Below are 15,234 nucleotides of genomic sequence, written 5' to 3'. Positions count from 1 at the left end.
ACAATCACATGTTAAAGACCGTTTCAATCATAAGGAATCGGTCCAGAACTCAAGGAAGAAGAAAGAGATGGTCAAGCAAGTTTACCGTGTTAAAAGAGATGGTCATAAGAGTGCAACTTCAGATTTGATCTCAAATGAAAAGAGCCAATTAAAGTGTTGACATTGGCCACTAAAGGCAATGAGATGAAGCAACCAATTGTTGAGACTCAAAGTGCCAACTCTGAAGAAAAGAAGTTGAGAGTGCACAAGGTAAAACAAGAATTGTCATTGCTTCAAACAAAATGGCAGCTGGGGTGCCCACTCGTCTTATCATGTTGGCAAAAGAAGAAATTACAAAAACTTAGTACACAAGAACTTGAAGAAAGGAACATGGCATGGGTTCCCAAAGGAAGTGCTCAAAATAATTATGTGCAAGCTTCCATTACAAGAAGTGCGGCAAATGTGAAGAAGGAAAAGAGTGAAAATTATGGAGGACCAAGCCGAAGGTTTCAACATCTTCGGTCTACACATTATCCATATTCATCAACTATGCCATTAACGCCTATGCCATGGAATTCATCATCAGGTATGATTGGTAACCCTCAATGGGCTTATTTTAATCCATGGATGCAATATAATTTCTTACATCATGAAAGGGTATTACCAAGTCACTATACATTTGATTAGCTACAAGTTTGTTGCTGATCTAAAGGGCCGAAATACTTGATTTGTCATTTCATTTGTTTGTTTCGGCTATATGTGCTTTGAATGAAGTTTACATGGTAATGGCCGATATTTATCTATCGTCCTAAGAGTATGTCAATGCATGGCCGGTGTAGTATTTTAACATCCTCCTTAGTTCGATTGGAGAGCGAGACATGGTACGTGCTCATGGAAATTTATATTTATATGTGAATGGAGTTGAGACATCATAACCGATGTCATTGAATACATACTGCATAGACCAATTAATAGTTGCAGAATTGGCTAGGGGGCTTACACTTTATTTTGATATGATTTGGCTTTATACATCTTTGAGATCTATAAGAGGCCGAATCATAGTTGATTTTATTACTGAACATCAGATTAATGACATGCATAATATTGATATTAGCCTTGTCTCTTTAGTACTATGGAGATTATGTTTTGATGGTTCAATTCGTAGCAATGGCCAAAGTTTTGGTGTTGTTTATATATCTCCTTATGGTACTATTTTTGAAGCCTCATGCCACTTAGAATATTTTCATGCACGATTAATCAAAGCCAAATATGCATTGTTATTCGGATTGAATCTTTTCCTTGCTATAGGTGCTATACATATTGAGGCTTTCGGTGATTCGTTATGAGTAGTGCAACAAATATCCAAGGGTTATCAATGTTTTGACGAATCACTTATAGTTTACCTTGAGGTATGTCTAGATATAGAATTTACCTTGGGTTGCTTTAGTATTGCTCATATATTTAGACAATTGAAGATCAAATGAGTTGGCATGATAAGCATCCGGCTACCATGGTGATCATGGTGCATCGCATATCTGTCAATAGCCAATGCTTAGTCGCGTCAACATAGGTAAGGCCGAACCAAAGTCCACAACTTCGGCCACTAATGAAATTTTTATGCAGGCAAAAGTAAGGATTGGAGAAAGTTTATTGTTGATTATCTACAACATCCTAGCAAAAGGGTGAACAATATGGTTCGGAGGATGACCTTGAGATACATATCTATGGAACTTTATCATCGGATTGTTAATGAAGTTGAGAAGGTTTCGCCCAAGTTTGCATCAAGGATTCAAAAAAATAATGACCGATATATAATAATCGCCCTAAGCATATAAATGGCTGATGGAGTGTTGACATCGTCCTTAGAACCAACACGGTACAAGTTATTTTTTGGCACGCTAGCTTTGCCGAAAGACAGGGAGGCATGTGTTGACGCTCAAAAGTGGCATGATTATAAAGAGTAGCTTGAAGCTATGTCAAGATTAATTCAAACTTATTATTGAAAGAAACATGGGATGGCTCTCTTCGACAAGATCAAGATGGATATGAAGATGGTCTAAAACGGAGCTCGGATGCAAAAGTTATGACAAGTTCAGAGATGCTCATGTTGACACCAGATTAAGGAATGGCTTGAAACCCAATTAAGATGGCCTCACATGGAAAAAACTTGAACATGAAAGTTGTGCGTCTTGTCGAAGCGGTTGATTTTGCTATAAAAAATGTCTCAATCGGAGTTCGTATGCAAAAATTAGAGCCGAAAATGCGCGGTTATATGAGGATGGCCGGACACTCCGGGAATGATTATCCGGGTTTTGGATTTCTTCGAGGATGGACGGACACTCCGGGAATGTTTGTCCGGGTTTTGGATTTTTCTGCTGCAGACTTCGGAAAACAGCTGAAAACCCCCTCAAGATGGCCTCCGATCAAAAAACGTTCAACATGAAAGTTGTTCGTCTCACAAAACGGTCAAGATTGCTTTTGGGCTCGTTTCCATCCGAGGTCGTTTACTGCCTCAAACATGGCCGGCAAAGTGCAGCCAGGTTGTAAACCGAAAAGTTTTGAAAAGTTTGGATTCCAAGTTGGACCCAAACTAGGGTTTTGAACGTGAATTCTAATCTTTCCTTGCATGGGAAGTCCATCCGCCTCTTATATACCTAAGGGGTGACGGCCGATTGAACAACACACAATCGACAAATCAATCTATCAACTTTTACCTTTACTTTTATCTTCTCCCTTGTTCTTCTTCTTCCTCTTCTTCGTTCGTTTTTCTTCATTGCAGGGCGGCGAACCTCGAGGCCCTAGGGGCGATCAGGTCGACCTAGGACAGCCCATAGCCGCCGCGCGCCCTGACGGGGTCCCTCCCGAGCGTGTGGGGTTTCGGGTGTACAAAAGCGCCCGCCGAATTGTCTTGCGTATCGCGTTTCCGGACGGGTCTCCTTCGACGCGAGCTGCTTTGCTTCACCCCCGGCGTCGAGGATACACGGTGACGTGTTCGTGTGCGAACAGCCATGCTGGCGGCTGTGTCGTCCGCTGTCACCGATGTAGCAAAAAATGATCGCCGGTAGTAACAAAAACAAAACCAACAACGGTTGTAACAAAAAATGTCATCCGTCGTCTCGCCATGACTGGTTCTAGCAAAAAGAGATGCAGGTTGTAGCACCGATGCTCGTCGGTTGTAGCAAAAAATCCCCATGGTCATAACCTCGACGTCCGCTGGTTCCAGCAATTTTGCGCCGAGAGGTTGTAGCACCGAGGCTCGTCGGTTGTAGCAAAAAATCACCATGGTTGTAACCTCGACGTCCGCCGGTTCCAGCAAAATTGGCCAAGGGGTGTAGTCACATCATGGACGGTTGCAGCTCCGACGTGGCCGGGTCCGGCGAGGTAGGCAGGGCTCCGGTTGCGCGAATCCGAAGCGGATCTGGCCGACGGCGGCCGGATCGGCTGATTCCCGTGGCCACGGCGCCCTAGGGAGGCCTCTGGGCAGTGACGGTTGACCATGGCAGCAGGGCCTGAGAAGGAGGCAGAGAAAGCATAGGCAGAGACGAGCGACCAGAGAAGAGAAAAATGAGGAAGAAGACACACGTGAGGGCCCCCATCCTATATGTCGCTAGCCGAGTCGCTGGATGTGTTCACGTGTGGACGCGACCGGCGCTCTGTCGTGAAACGTTTTCCTTTTCATTAAGTTGTACAACAAGATGATCAGAAGAATAATTATGAGTATGGTTTGGTACATTTTGTGGTAATCCGCCGTCCTTTGTAGTGGCAGGAATTGCTGCTTTTCGTTCCTGTAGTGCGGTCGTGGATGCATTTCTTTTCGACGCGTTATGCTGCCGAAATGGCCACGATTTTTCTTGCTTTCTTCTTGTGTGTTTGAAAAACTTTTATAAAAACCAAAAATATTTCTCGCTTCTTTTTAGTTTTTCTTTATAGTTCAATTGGTTGTAGTATTAAAAGAAAACACAAAAGTACAGTCAACAACATTTTTTGTTCTTTGATGATTCTATATCTGAACCCAACTTACAAGTCACATTTGGTATGGCCTAGAAGTTTCTTTTAAATATTTTTCCCTAATATACACTACAACCACTATTAAAATATTTGTTAGTGTGTATATGATTTAGGAATATATACCATGCTATTCGATAATATTAAAATATGTATGAACACATGCATAGATATGCAAATACATGTGTATATAATATATATAGTTTATGCACTATTAGAAAATTAATTTGAAGAATTTTTAAAGAGATTTTTTGGTACATCATACAATTTAAATTTTGCAGAATCAAAATTTTCAATGATATACATTACAACGGTATAAAAAAGAATAATATAACTATTATTTGGAAACATTGTTATGTGGATAAGTAACAACATTATATTAGTTAAAATTGTAATGTGTTATATTTAGTTCAAAATAAGTATAAAAGTTTAGTATAAAACCAATTATTTTACGACATAATAGCATTAAAATGGCATCACTGCCAATAGATTTTACAAAATACATCATAACAAAATCAAAATACCAATATTAGAAATGCTATTGTGGTATATCACCATTCGTGTATGTGAGTGGAAAGTGCTGAGGAATGGTTCAAAGAATTTGTTCAAGATGCGGTTGGTATCTCATGGTCTATATTAATCGATTATATTTAAGTTCACATTCCTTTCTTTTGAAGGTGGTTATCCTTTGATAGATTGTCACCCGGAAATAACAAGTGCATCAATGAACCACTCAGGCCAAGACTCTTCAAAGTGGAGCTTTTGTTTACACTTTGTGACACTTGAATAAAAAAATAATATTAGGACAAGATGCTAGGATTTCAATCACGCAGAAGAATTTAAAGGACATAACCTTTCGCTTGGTTCTCCAAGTGGAGCTTCCGTTTACTCCAAGCTCTTTCATTCCTTTTAGTTGATGCTGACCTCTAGAAACCACATGAATTAGATTATATCGCCAGTAGTGACACACAGGTTTCATCCTGATGCAGCAGACATAAAAAACAATATAAATCAGCTTGCTACGCCATCCCAAAGCAATTTGACATCCTCAACTGTTAGATTGTACTTACAAATGGTCCAGATCTCCCCAGCATCCCACGCTCATGGCTGGCGATCTCTTTTTTTGATAAACGTCTACCGGCCCAATCAAAGGAGATAATTCATGGGCCGGCCAGCGGTACAACTGCCCTATTTCGTGGGTTGAGCGGTGTTTAACAACAAACTCTTTAGTCCCAAACAAGTTTGGGTAGGCTAGAGCTGACATCCATAATATCTCGCAACCAGCTCATGGCACATGGATAGCTTCCACGCACCCCTGTCCATGGCTAGTTCTTTGATGATACTCTAGTCCTTTAGACCTCTTTTTACAGACTCCTCTACACACATCTCTATGTGCTTGAAGCACTTCCATATGGAGAAAGATGGGCTTACCATGTTCCTTCAATAGCACCTAACCTATGTCGATTTCGGCAGACCGTTCCCCACAGGCGAGAGGCGAATCCGTTCATGGTCCGTTAGGGCCAACGCCATTCAAAGGTTGATGGCCCGCCACGCCTAGAATAGGAATCTTTGACTGGGCTTACACATTCGCTCACTTACGTTGTCCCCCCTCAGCTCACCCTAGCCCCGAGTATGTCGCCTCCAAGGCTTCACATAAAATCTTCATTGACAACATATGCATGCTTTTGTAGGGTAACCCTTGTTACCTGATGGAACTTCCCACATATTGCTGTCAATGACCGCATGTCGCACGACCTCTTAACATTACACCACTGAATCCCCAATCCTTTGCTCATTGTACAGTGTCAGTACCAATATCCACTAATCATTGTTTCTAAATACGGTTTTCGGTTTTTTTACAAGAAAAGCAATCGGGTCCTAGACATCTTGGTCATCGTCGGGGACATCGCCACTTGGGACACCGAAGCTTCCATGGCACCACGCCATAGACTCCATGAAGAAGATGAGTAGCCTCCCTTTAGGCATCTTGGCCGGGAGGAAGAAGTAGAAATGCCGCCCTTCGGCCAAAATGTACGAGGGTGTGATGGAGCCGGCCGACGGCCAAACGTCGTAGCTCGTGCCAAGGCCACTCCTACGTCGCCACCGGATTAGAGCACTGATCTGGTTCTACATCTCTTCTCCTCTTCGTCTTAACCACCACCACGACGCCACTGGCTAGAGAAGTAGCGAAGGGCAAACGAGCTTATTAGTAGATGAGCCAACAGCATGCCCCTTGGCAGCGACTAGCCGCGGGCCAGCCTTGCTGAAGCATAGCCAGCGTGAGCCACCAGCCGTTGCTCGTACGCGGCGGCGACGGTCTCCACATCGGCATATAGCCATACGCCATATGGGCACTACTCGATCTCAACCTAGACCTAGACTCTATATACATCGGACAACGCCGTGCACCTCTCCCATCTTCGCTCCAGCCGGTCACTCCGTCTGAGAAGATAAGGGATTGGGCCGGGAGCGGTGGACATCTCTTCGAATTCGTTGATACAAGAAGCAAAGGAATCAATATCTTGACATAAGTTAGGACGATGGTACTCACATATCGTCCCTTGGGGCGGAGGCGCCGTAGAAAGGCGTGCGAGGGTGGACGTACGGTGCAGGCATGACCGCAGCTGACCACATCCGCCGATTATGTGGACCGGCACTTGCCTTTTGCCATCTTGCCATGGGCGGCGAGGCCCATCAATCGTCTGGCGTGCCTACAGTTTCATTAGCATGTGAATCTTGACCTTTATAGAACTCATGATGTTTAGCGTGCAATCAATAACATACAAAATATAGAATATCCATGTAATTAACCTGTAACTAATATCCTACCTAATATTAACATGCAATTAATTTTCTGCCTAATATCAACATGCAATTAATTTTCTACAAAGATGTGATATCAAGAACATGACACTGACTACGCTTCAACGACATAATAGCATTAAAATGGCATCATTGCCACTAGATTTTACAAAATACATCACCACAAAATCAAAATACCAATATTAGAAATGATGTAAGTGTATACAAACCTCTTCGCAAATTTTTAACACAGTAGCCATTTGCCATGTAGATGATAGTTGCCAGCGTGGATCAAGTTCTACCGCCGTTAACTATGAAGGTGGCCCATTATAGCCGACCATCAGCGTGTATGGTGGTAAGAAAAGGGTCAGATCCAGATATATTCCCCTGCACCCACCTCAACTCCTTCACCGTTGCCCTGTTGATGAGAAAGAAAAACATTAAACACAAAACAAAAACTGGACTGAAAAAAAAACTAGGAATGATCATTTGGATTAGCATAGCAAAAAAGGAGGGCCAACTGCTTGGCTAAAACTATATAAACAGAAAATGGATGATGCCGACTAATATGATGTTCATGTGCAACTATGAAAACTCATGATGACAATTGCAGACTACCAGTGTGCAACCTGCAAAAAAACCAAGAATATACTTGACTTGACAACTACAAAGCTAGGGGATGTGCAACTATAAGCATGATATTGCAAGAAGAAAATGACAACATAAAGAAAAAAGTTTGCAAAAAATCGTTCAAGAACTCATAAACCCAAATATATACCCACATACCTCAGCATCTGCTGCAGAAGATGAGGCAGCTCCTCCAGCAACTCCTGCCTGCACACATGGTGGTATAAAAGATCACATGTAAAAACATGGAGCATACCGACTAATACAAAAAAACATTCTACAACAATGAAAAGTAGAGCATGCCAACTCATGCCAACTTTTGGAAAAACTCTATTTAGATCAAGATGACCAATGATGTCAACTGCAAGATGGTTATTGTGCAACTACAACAAATAGTGGTGCCAACAGCTGCATAATTTCATCTGTGTCTAAAGTGAGAAACACTCATATTCGAGGATTTATTTACCTTAGTAGATGATTCAGCTCCCCCTGCAACTGTTGCATGTCTAGTACGCTTTACAATCCGAAACCGATCAACACCCTAAGAAAATAAAAACATGGGCATGAAAAAAAAACAAAATTTATTATATAACCCACAAACCAAAATAAGGTGCTTGCGTCTTCAGCATGACACTTACCTCAACTTCCTCTCCCTGCTGATCACTACGCGAGCATGGCTGACGATGAGCAACACACTTCGAGTTTCGGCGAAGGGGCTGATTTGCAGAACCCTAATTAAGCAAGCAAAAAAACATAAAAGGATATAAGCATATATGGATAAGTTGAAAAAACTCAAAGACACAGAAAAAAAATGAAAAAATACATCTTCATTGCCATCCGCATCTCCTCCTATTATAACCATTTTTAGCCTGCAGGGAAAATACAAGAAAAAAACCATAGTAGTTAGAAGATGCGCAAGCAAACTAGAAAAAACATAAAAGATTGCTTTGATCTGCAGACCTCTACACATAAGCATGACACCTAGTGCAAAAACTATAGAACATGTGGATAGCCAACTACTACAGTGATGCAGCCAACTGGGCAGTCAACTTGTGCAACGGGACAACATATAAGCCAACTAGTTCACTGAGGAAGTAATAACTAGGCAGAAAATAGTTCACTAAAGACAGCCAGCTGAGTATGATAACTTGTGCAACTGGGACAAACAAAAAATGCATAGCCAACTAGAATATATGGACAAGTATGCAGGAAAAAATGGACAGGCTATCCATCAACTGTGATTAATCTCCTGGACAACTAGAATATATGGACAAATAGGTGCAGCAGCAAGGCACCTACAGGAGCAACTCGAACACGGAAGCAGGCCAACTTGTGCAACTCAACAACATATAGACAACCAACCTAGTACAAACAGGAAGCCAACTAAGCATGACAACTAGTGCAAAATGCAGCACATGTGGACAACCAACTAGTATAGGGAGGCAACCAACTGAGCGGGCAACTTGTGCAACTTGTGCAGCCAACAGGGTAGAATTTTGTGCAACTAATCATCAAAATAGAACTAGTCCAATCAACCATTGCATTGCACACATCTACCAACACACAAAAAAGACTAGGAGAAAGACTAGTACAAATCATGAACATTGTTTAATTGCCAACAAACGGCACTGAACAGATCTAAAACCCCTGCACCCGAACAACAAACAATAATGAGGAGGACATCAAAAAATCGACCCAAAAAAACACACAACGGGCGCTATGGAAGAGCATCTCGTGCTGCCTGTTGTACCCGTGCCCTGCCCCAACTACATCTCTGTGCCATGAATCCCCACCACAGCGGGGGTGTGCTACCGAACAACCAGAGAACACTCAACCGCAGGGGACAAGAGATGTGCAAAATCGACCACAAAAGTGAGAGGGTTTGGCGTCGTTTTGAACCCTATGAAAGCTTCCCTCGCAGTCCGGCACATCCGCACAACCGCAACAATGGCGTTCCCCCTTCGAGACAGAGAGAGTGAGGAGAAAGCAGAACATACCTGCAATGCCGACCAGCACCAGCGACTCTTTCAGATACAGATTTCGAAACCGCCGCCCACGGCCCCCACTCCTCCCCCCCTCTATCTCTTACAGGTGGGCCACAACGCGTTCGGATGGAGACAAAACCGCCCACGACTGTGGACGGCACCAATCCGACCAGGTGCCACCTGGCCCGCGCAGGGGGTGATCCGCGGCGTGATCGTGCGGCCAGGACGCGGCCGCCCGTTGTCTCCGTTTAGTGCCCGTGCACTTTTTAGATTTTAGTTTTTTTTTTGCGTACCATTAACTAGGCCCCCAGCACACATTGTGGATGTCGAGCATAGCAATGGAATGGATCAATCCTCTCGAGGGTTGACCGCGCGAGCGTAGAAGTAGGACCTACAGAAAATCTTCAACGCTGAATCCCCCTGCTTGCAACCAACTAGGGCACGTACACGCGGCCGATGGGCGAGGAGCAAAGTCACTCTTTTGACCTTTTTTTTTAAGTTTAGCGTGATATGAACCATGTTTTGTAAGAGTGAATATATCTAGATCTGACCCTTTTCTTATCGCCATACACATTGACGGTAGGGTATAATGGACCACCTTCATAGTTAACGGCGGTAGAACTTGATCCACCTTTTTTTTTGCGGGTGAGAACTTGATCCACGTTGGCAGCTATCATCTACATGGCAAATGGCTACTGACACAACTCTTGATCGTAGACCATGTTAGCCTACCGTTATACACTTTGCGGTAGATAAAGCAAGTAGTTCGGCCAGATTCGCGGCTATAAATAGAGTGCTCTGCATACTAGTATCGAAGCAGCATGTTGGGCGAACCATTCTGTGGTTGGATGGTTAGGAGGACAGTGATATTCTCACTTCATCAGACTTCAAGTCTAGGTGGTTGCATTTTTCTGGATTGATTTACGATTTTCTGGATTGTATCTTACTCCTTCCGTCTAGGTGTGTAAATCATCTTACGTTGTGCACCGCAACCAAGGTGGAGAGGAAAACGAGAAAACTTAATGTCTTTTTGCTAATTAATAGCATTGCATGCAATGAACTAATCACTGCATGTCATGTTTGGTAGTTTTAAGTCATTGAAAGCATGCACGGCCCACATCTCTTATTGGTTGATATGTCACAAAACAAGAAACGAGGAGAGAGTTAATGTACCGTGCCTAAGTGTTTTGGGATTATTTGGTTTTCGTAAGGTAACTTACACACCTAGACAGAGGGAGTAGTAATTTCTACAAAAATCAATAACAATTTTGCTAAATCTCAGTCAACTGAGATTTGGTTAAGTCTCAGCCAATGCTATATCCATGAGACCTTACACTAAGATACATTTTTTTCCTTCTAGATTTTTTCTTGCATGTAATATCACTTGACTGAGACTTGACCAAATGTCAGTCGACTGAGACCTAGAGACACCCAATCAATAAATATGGCAGCTGGCAATTGCCAACGCCACAATACTATGAGATTCCTCTAGTCTAAGAACAAGTACAATAGTGAACTTATAGCCCGCTTATCTGGCACTTTTGCCTATATAAAGAAGAAAGATGTGAAAATGTATATGATGAGTAGGCTCTCAGTGCAAGAGCCTAGCTATATACGCATTCCTAGGTAAATGCAATAAATGTGAAGAAAGAGATAAAGAAATATGAAAAAAATACTGATGTAATAGCCAACCTTATACCCCACATTATTGTATGGGTGTATATAGATGATGGCTATAAATGACATGGCGATTCCTTATAGCCATCAGTTGGCTATATTATTAACCATGCTCTAACAAGTGCTTTACCGAGTAGGACCTCCTTCGTGTTTCTGCAAGGGAACAGCCTCTGTACCAGTCTTAAATATTGAGGGTCAGGCACGCACGTTGCAGAATTTAATCCCATGGCAGCTTACTTTTGACCATTGCTCACTGCTCCCTGATACTGTACTAGAAAGATCAAAATCCATGTGCTGCCTGCCCATACAATACAATGAGTAGCTGGTAGACGGAGAAAAACAGAGACATGAAACCGTGGGAAAACGGAAGTCGATCGATCGAGAAGCCAGCTGCAGCGGCACGCCACAGTTATTACTTCATGTGCCGCTGGCCTCCTCATCAGCCACCTGCCACACTCCGGCTTGGCATTAAGGCCTCCCCCTCCTCCTCCCCCAACCCTATAAATCCACGCGTGCTCGGCCTACTGCTCGCACTCCATTCACGGTTCGCCAAGGTCAACAAGAGTAGTGATAGATAGAAGAGGCCACCATCACCATGGATCGGCAGCTGCTGAGGACGGTGAAGCAGGCGACCAAGAACCACGCCGGCCTCATGTACCACCGTCTCGTGGGCCACATCCCCCACCTCCTCGTGGTCACGCTGCTCGTCGTCGTGGCGCCGCAGCTCTCGACGCTGACGCCGGAGAAGGTGCGCGCCCTTTGGAACACAGCAGTGAACGCGCCGGCGCTGGCCATGGCGTGCTGGGCGGCGGCGCTGGCGGCGTACACGTACGCGTCGTCCCGCCCTCAGCCAGTGTATCTAGTGGACCTCGCCGGGTACAAGCCGCCGGTGGAGCTGGAGGCGTCGCGCGCCAAGACCATCGTGCACTTCTCGCGGTGCGGGCGGTTCAGCGAGCAGAGCATGGCGTTCCAGAAGCGGATGCTGGAGCGGTCGGGGCTGGGCGAGGCGACGCACTTCCCCATGTCGCTGATCCGCCTCCCCGTGGACATGTGCGACCGGACGGCCATGGAGGAGTCCCACGCCGTGATCTTCGGCGTCGTCGACGAGGTCCTCCGCAAGACCGGCGTGGACGCCGGCGACGTGGGCGTGCTCATCTTCAACTCCAGCCTGCTCAGCCCGACGCCGTCCTTCACGTCGCTCATCGTGAACCGCTACAAGTTCCGCGACGACATCGTCACGCACAACCTCAGCGGCATGGGGTGCAGCGCCGGCATCATCGCCATCGACCTCGCCAAGCGCCTGCTCCAGGTACGTACTCCTACTGTACGCGACCGAGCACATGCACGCTGACTGACTCACTGACACCTATTTTAATTAGGTATTAATGTCTAGCGAGTGCATTGGTGCATGCATGCATGCATGGCCAATAGCTGGTCCTCTTGGGCGGCCCGTATGCATGCATGCATGTCGTTCAGATGCGTATGGAGTAAATAGAGATAGTATACGTACCTTTTTTTAGGCCGGGCGCACAGTAGTGTTTTTTCTATGACCGACTATTACTTTAGGAAAATGTCAATAATAACTATAGTGCCCATTTTGTTTGTACATCTCATTCTTTTGCGGCTAAAAATAAGATGTGCGCAAACACATATCATGCATATCTTCATAAAATATAGGGCTTAAGCCATAATGTAAGAATGATGAAAATTTGCTTCATACTCTTGAGATGCTCCCTGGGGGTATATCTAATCTAGATCTAAATAAATTAAAATACGATGCATTGCACATCAACGTCGAATGATTCGAATCACTTGTGCTTTGTCCATTTAATTTCTACAGAAATCAATAAATATGGCAGCTGGCAATGCCACAATATGAGATTCCTCTATGACAAGGGCTTCACTGAGTAGGACCTCCTCCATGTTTCTGCCAGGGAACAGCCTCTGTCTCGGTCTTAAATATTCAGGCTCAGACACGCACATGGCAGAATTTAATCCTATGCCAGCTTACTTATTGACCATTGCTCACTGCTCTGTCCCTACGGTGCACCTTTTTTTTAGTACTTCTTCTGAGTTTTTATACTCCCTTGGTTCCTAAATAGTACAAGTTTTTGTAGAGATTTCACTATGGACCACAGATATATACATCTAGAGGCATTTTAGAGTGTAGATTCACTTATTTTGCTCCATATGTAGTCCATAGTTGAATCTCTACAAAAACTTATATTTAGAAACGGAGAGAGTAGTCTGCATGTAAGTTTTGTCCAAGATCAAAGTATCTACAATTTGCTTAAAATTATAGATAAAAGTGTCAATATTCACAATGCCAAATCAATATCATTTGATTCATTATAAAATATAGTTTCCTACCACATATATTTAGTATTGTAAATTTTGATATTTTTTAATATAAATTTAATCAAACTGTATAAAATTTGACTTGACACAAATCTTATACACGGAGTTAAAAGGAACAGAGCGAGCACCTGGTAGAGGGAGAAAAAACACTTGATACCGGGTAAAAAACGCAACTCGATCGAGGAGCCAGGCTGCCCGCCATCGTCGCAGCTAGGGGGGGCTAAACCGAGAGCCATGCGCCCATGCCCAGGCCATAAATAAGACCACATGATGGTCCATTCCATTGCTCCAGAGATCCACAGCGTGTACTGGGGGCCCTAGTTAATGGCGCGCAGCTAAGTTTAGGCACTAGTTAATGGCGCACAGCGTGTACTGACGTGCCAACGTTGATCTCATCATTTTCTGTGGTGTGGTGTTGCAGGTACACCGGAACACGTACGCGCTGGTGGTGAGCACGGAGAACATCACCCTCAACGCCTACATGGGCAACAACCGTCCGATGCTGGTGACCAACACGCTCTTCCGTGTCGGCGGCGCGGCGATCCTCCTCACCAACCGGGCCGGCGACCGGGCGCGGTCCAAGTACCAGCTGATCCACACCGTGCGCACCCACCGCGGGGCGCACGACCAGAGCTACGGCTGCGTCACCCAGGAGGAGGACGAGGTCGGCGAGGTCGGGGTCTCCCTCTCCAAGGAGCTCATGGCGGTCGCCGGCGAGGCCCTCAAGACCAACATCACCACGCTCGGCCCGCTCATCCTGCCCATGTCCGAGCAGCTCCGCTTCCTCGCCACCGTCGTGCTCAAGAAGGTCTTCCGCGCCCAGGTCAAGGCCTACCTGCCCGACTTCAAGCTCGCGCTCGAGCACTTCTGCATCCACGCCGGCGGCAGGGGCGTCCTCGACGAGCTCGAGAACAGCCTCAAGCTCAGCCCCTGGCACATGGAGCCGTCGCGGATGACGCTCTACAGGTTCGGCAACACCTCCAGCAGCTCCCTCTGGTACGAGCTCGCCTACTGCGAGGCCAAGCGGCGGATCAAGAAGGGAGACCGCGTCTGGCAGATCGCCTTCGGCTCCGGCTTCAAATGCAACAGCGCCGTGTGGAGGGCGCTGCGTACCATCGACGATGCCGGTGAGAGCCCATGGACCCAGGACGTCGATGTGCTCCCGGTCGACGTGCCCAAGGTGGTGCCCATCGATGAGACCTCTTACCAAGTCCCAATCTAGCTACCTCTTTCCCCCAACCCAGCTAGCAAGCTAGCTAGCTGGCTGGCTTTGCGTCCTTGGAGCATGTATCATCAATTTTCAGGCTTAATTAATTAGTTGAGATTTTTTATGTTTTCATTATTAATTTGATTTTCATGTAAAAAACTCTCAATGAACGGGCAACAAAATTCAATCGATTTATCAACCAGCATTAGTGTTGCCGTGGAGATCAAATATATGGACCCGGATATGTCGCTGACGTTCGACCTGGGAGAAACCCCCCAAAGACAGAATCATTTGATTATTAATTAGGTGAGAGTTTTTATATGTTTTGATTATTAATTTGATTTTCATGTAAATCTCAATGAACGGGCAACACAATACAATCAATTTATCTATCAGCATCACTGTTGCTGTGGAGATCAAATTATGAACCTGAATATGTCGCGGACGTTCGATCTAGGAGAAACCCCCCAAAGATAGAATCATTTGATCTAGGAGGGATCCTCCAGCGAACAGAAACATTTCCTGGGAGGAACTCACAAGTATGAGTAAAATACACGTATGGTCCTTAACTTGTTGGCAATGTCCACAATGGAC

At 44.9% G+C, this 15,234-nt stretch overlaps 1 protein-coding gene across 1 annotated transcript; it reads left to right on the top strand.

Moving 5' to 3' along the window:
* The first annotated feature begins 11,594 nt into the window (after window positions 1-11,594).
* LOC123146347 (probable 3-ketoacyl-CoA synthase 20) lies at window positions 11,595-14,842 on the top strand. The gene is made up of 2 exons (XM_044565997.1): window positions 11,595-12,384; window positions 13,855-14,842. The coding sequence occupies exons 1-2, from the start codon at window positions 11,671-11,673 to the stop codon at window positions 14,653-14,655; spliced, it is 1,515 nt and encodes a 504-aa protein (XP_044421932.1). The 5' UTR covers window positions 11,595-11,670; the 3' UTR covers window positions 14,656-14,842.
* Window positions 14,843-15,234: the final 392 nt, after the last annotated feature.

This window comes from Triticum aestivum, chromosome 6D, assembly GCF_018294505.1.
Source record: "Triticum aestivum cultivar Chinese Spring chromosome 6D, IWGSC CS RefSeq v2.1, whole genome shotgun sequence".
NCBI classification, from domain to species: Eukaryota; Viridiplantae; Streptophyta; class Magnoliopsida; order Poales; family Poaceae; genus Triticum; species Triticum aestivum.
Note: the sequence above shows the minus strand (reverse complement) of the source record. Positions and strands in the feature narration are given on the sequence as shown.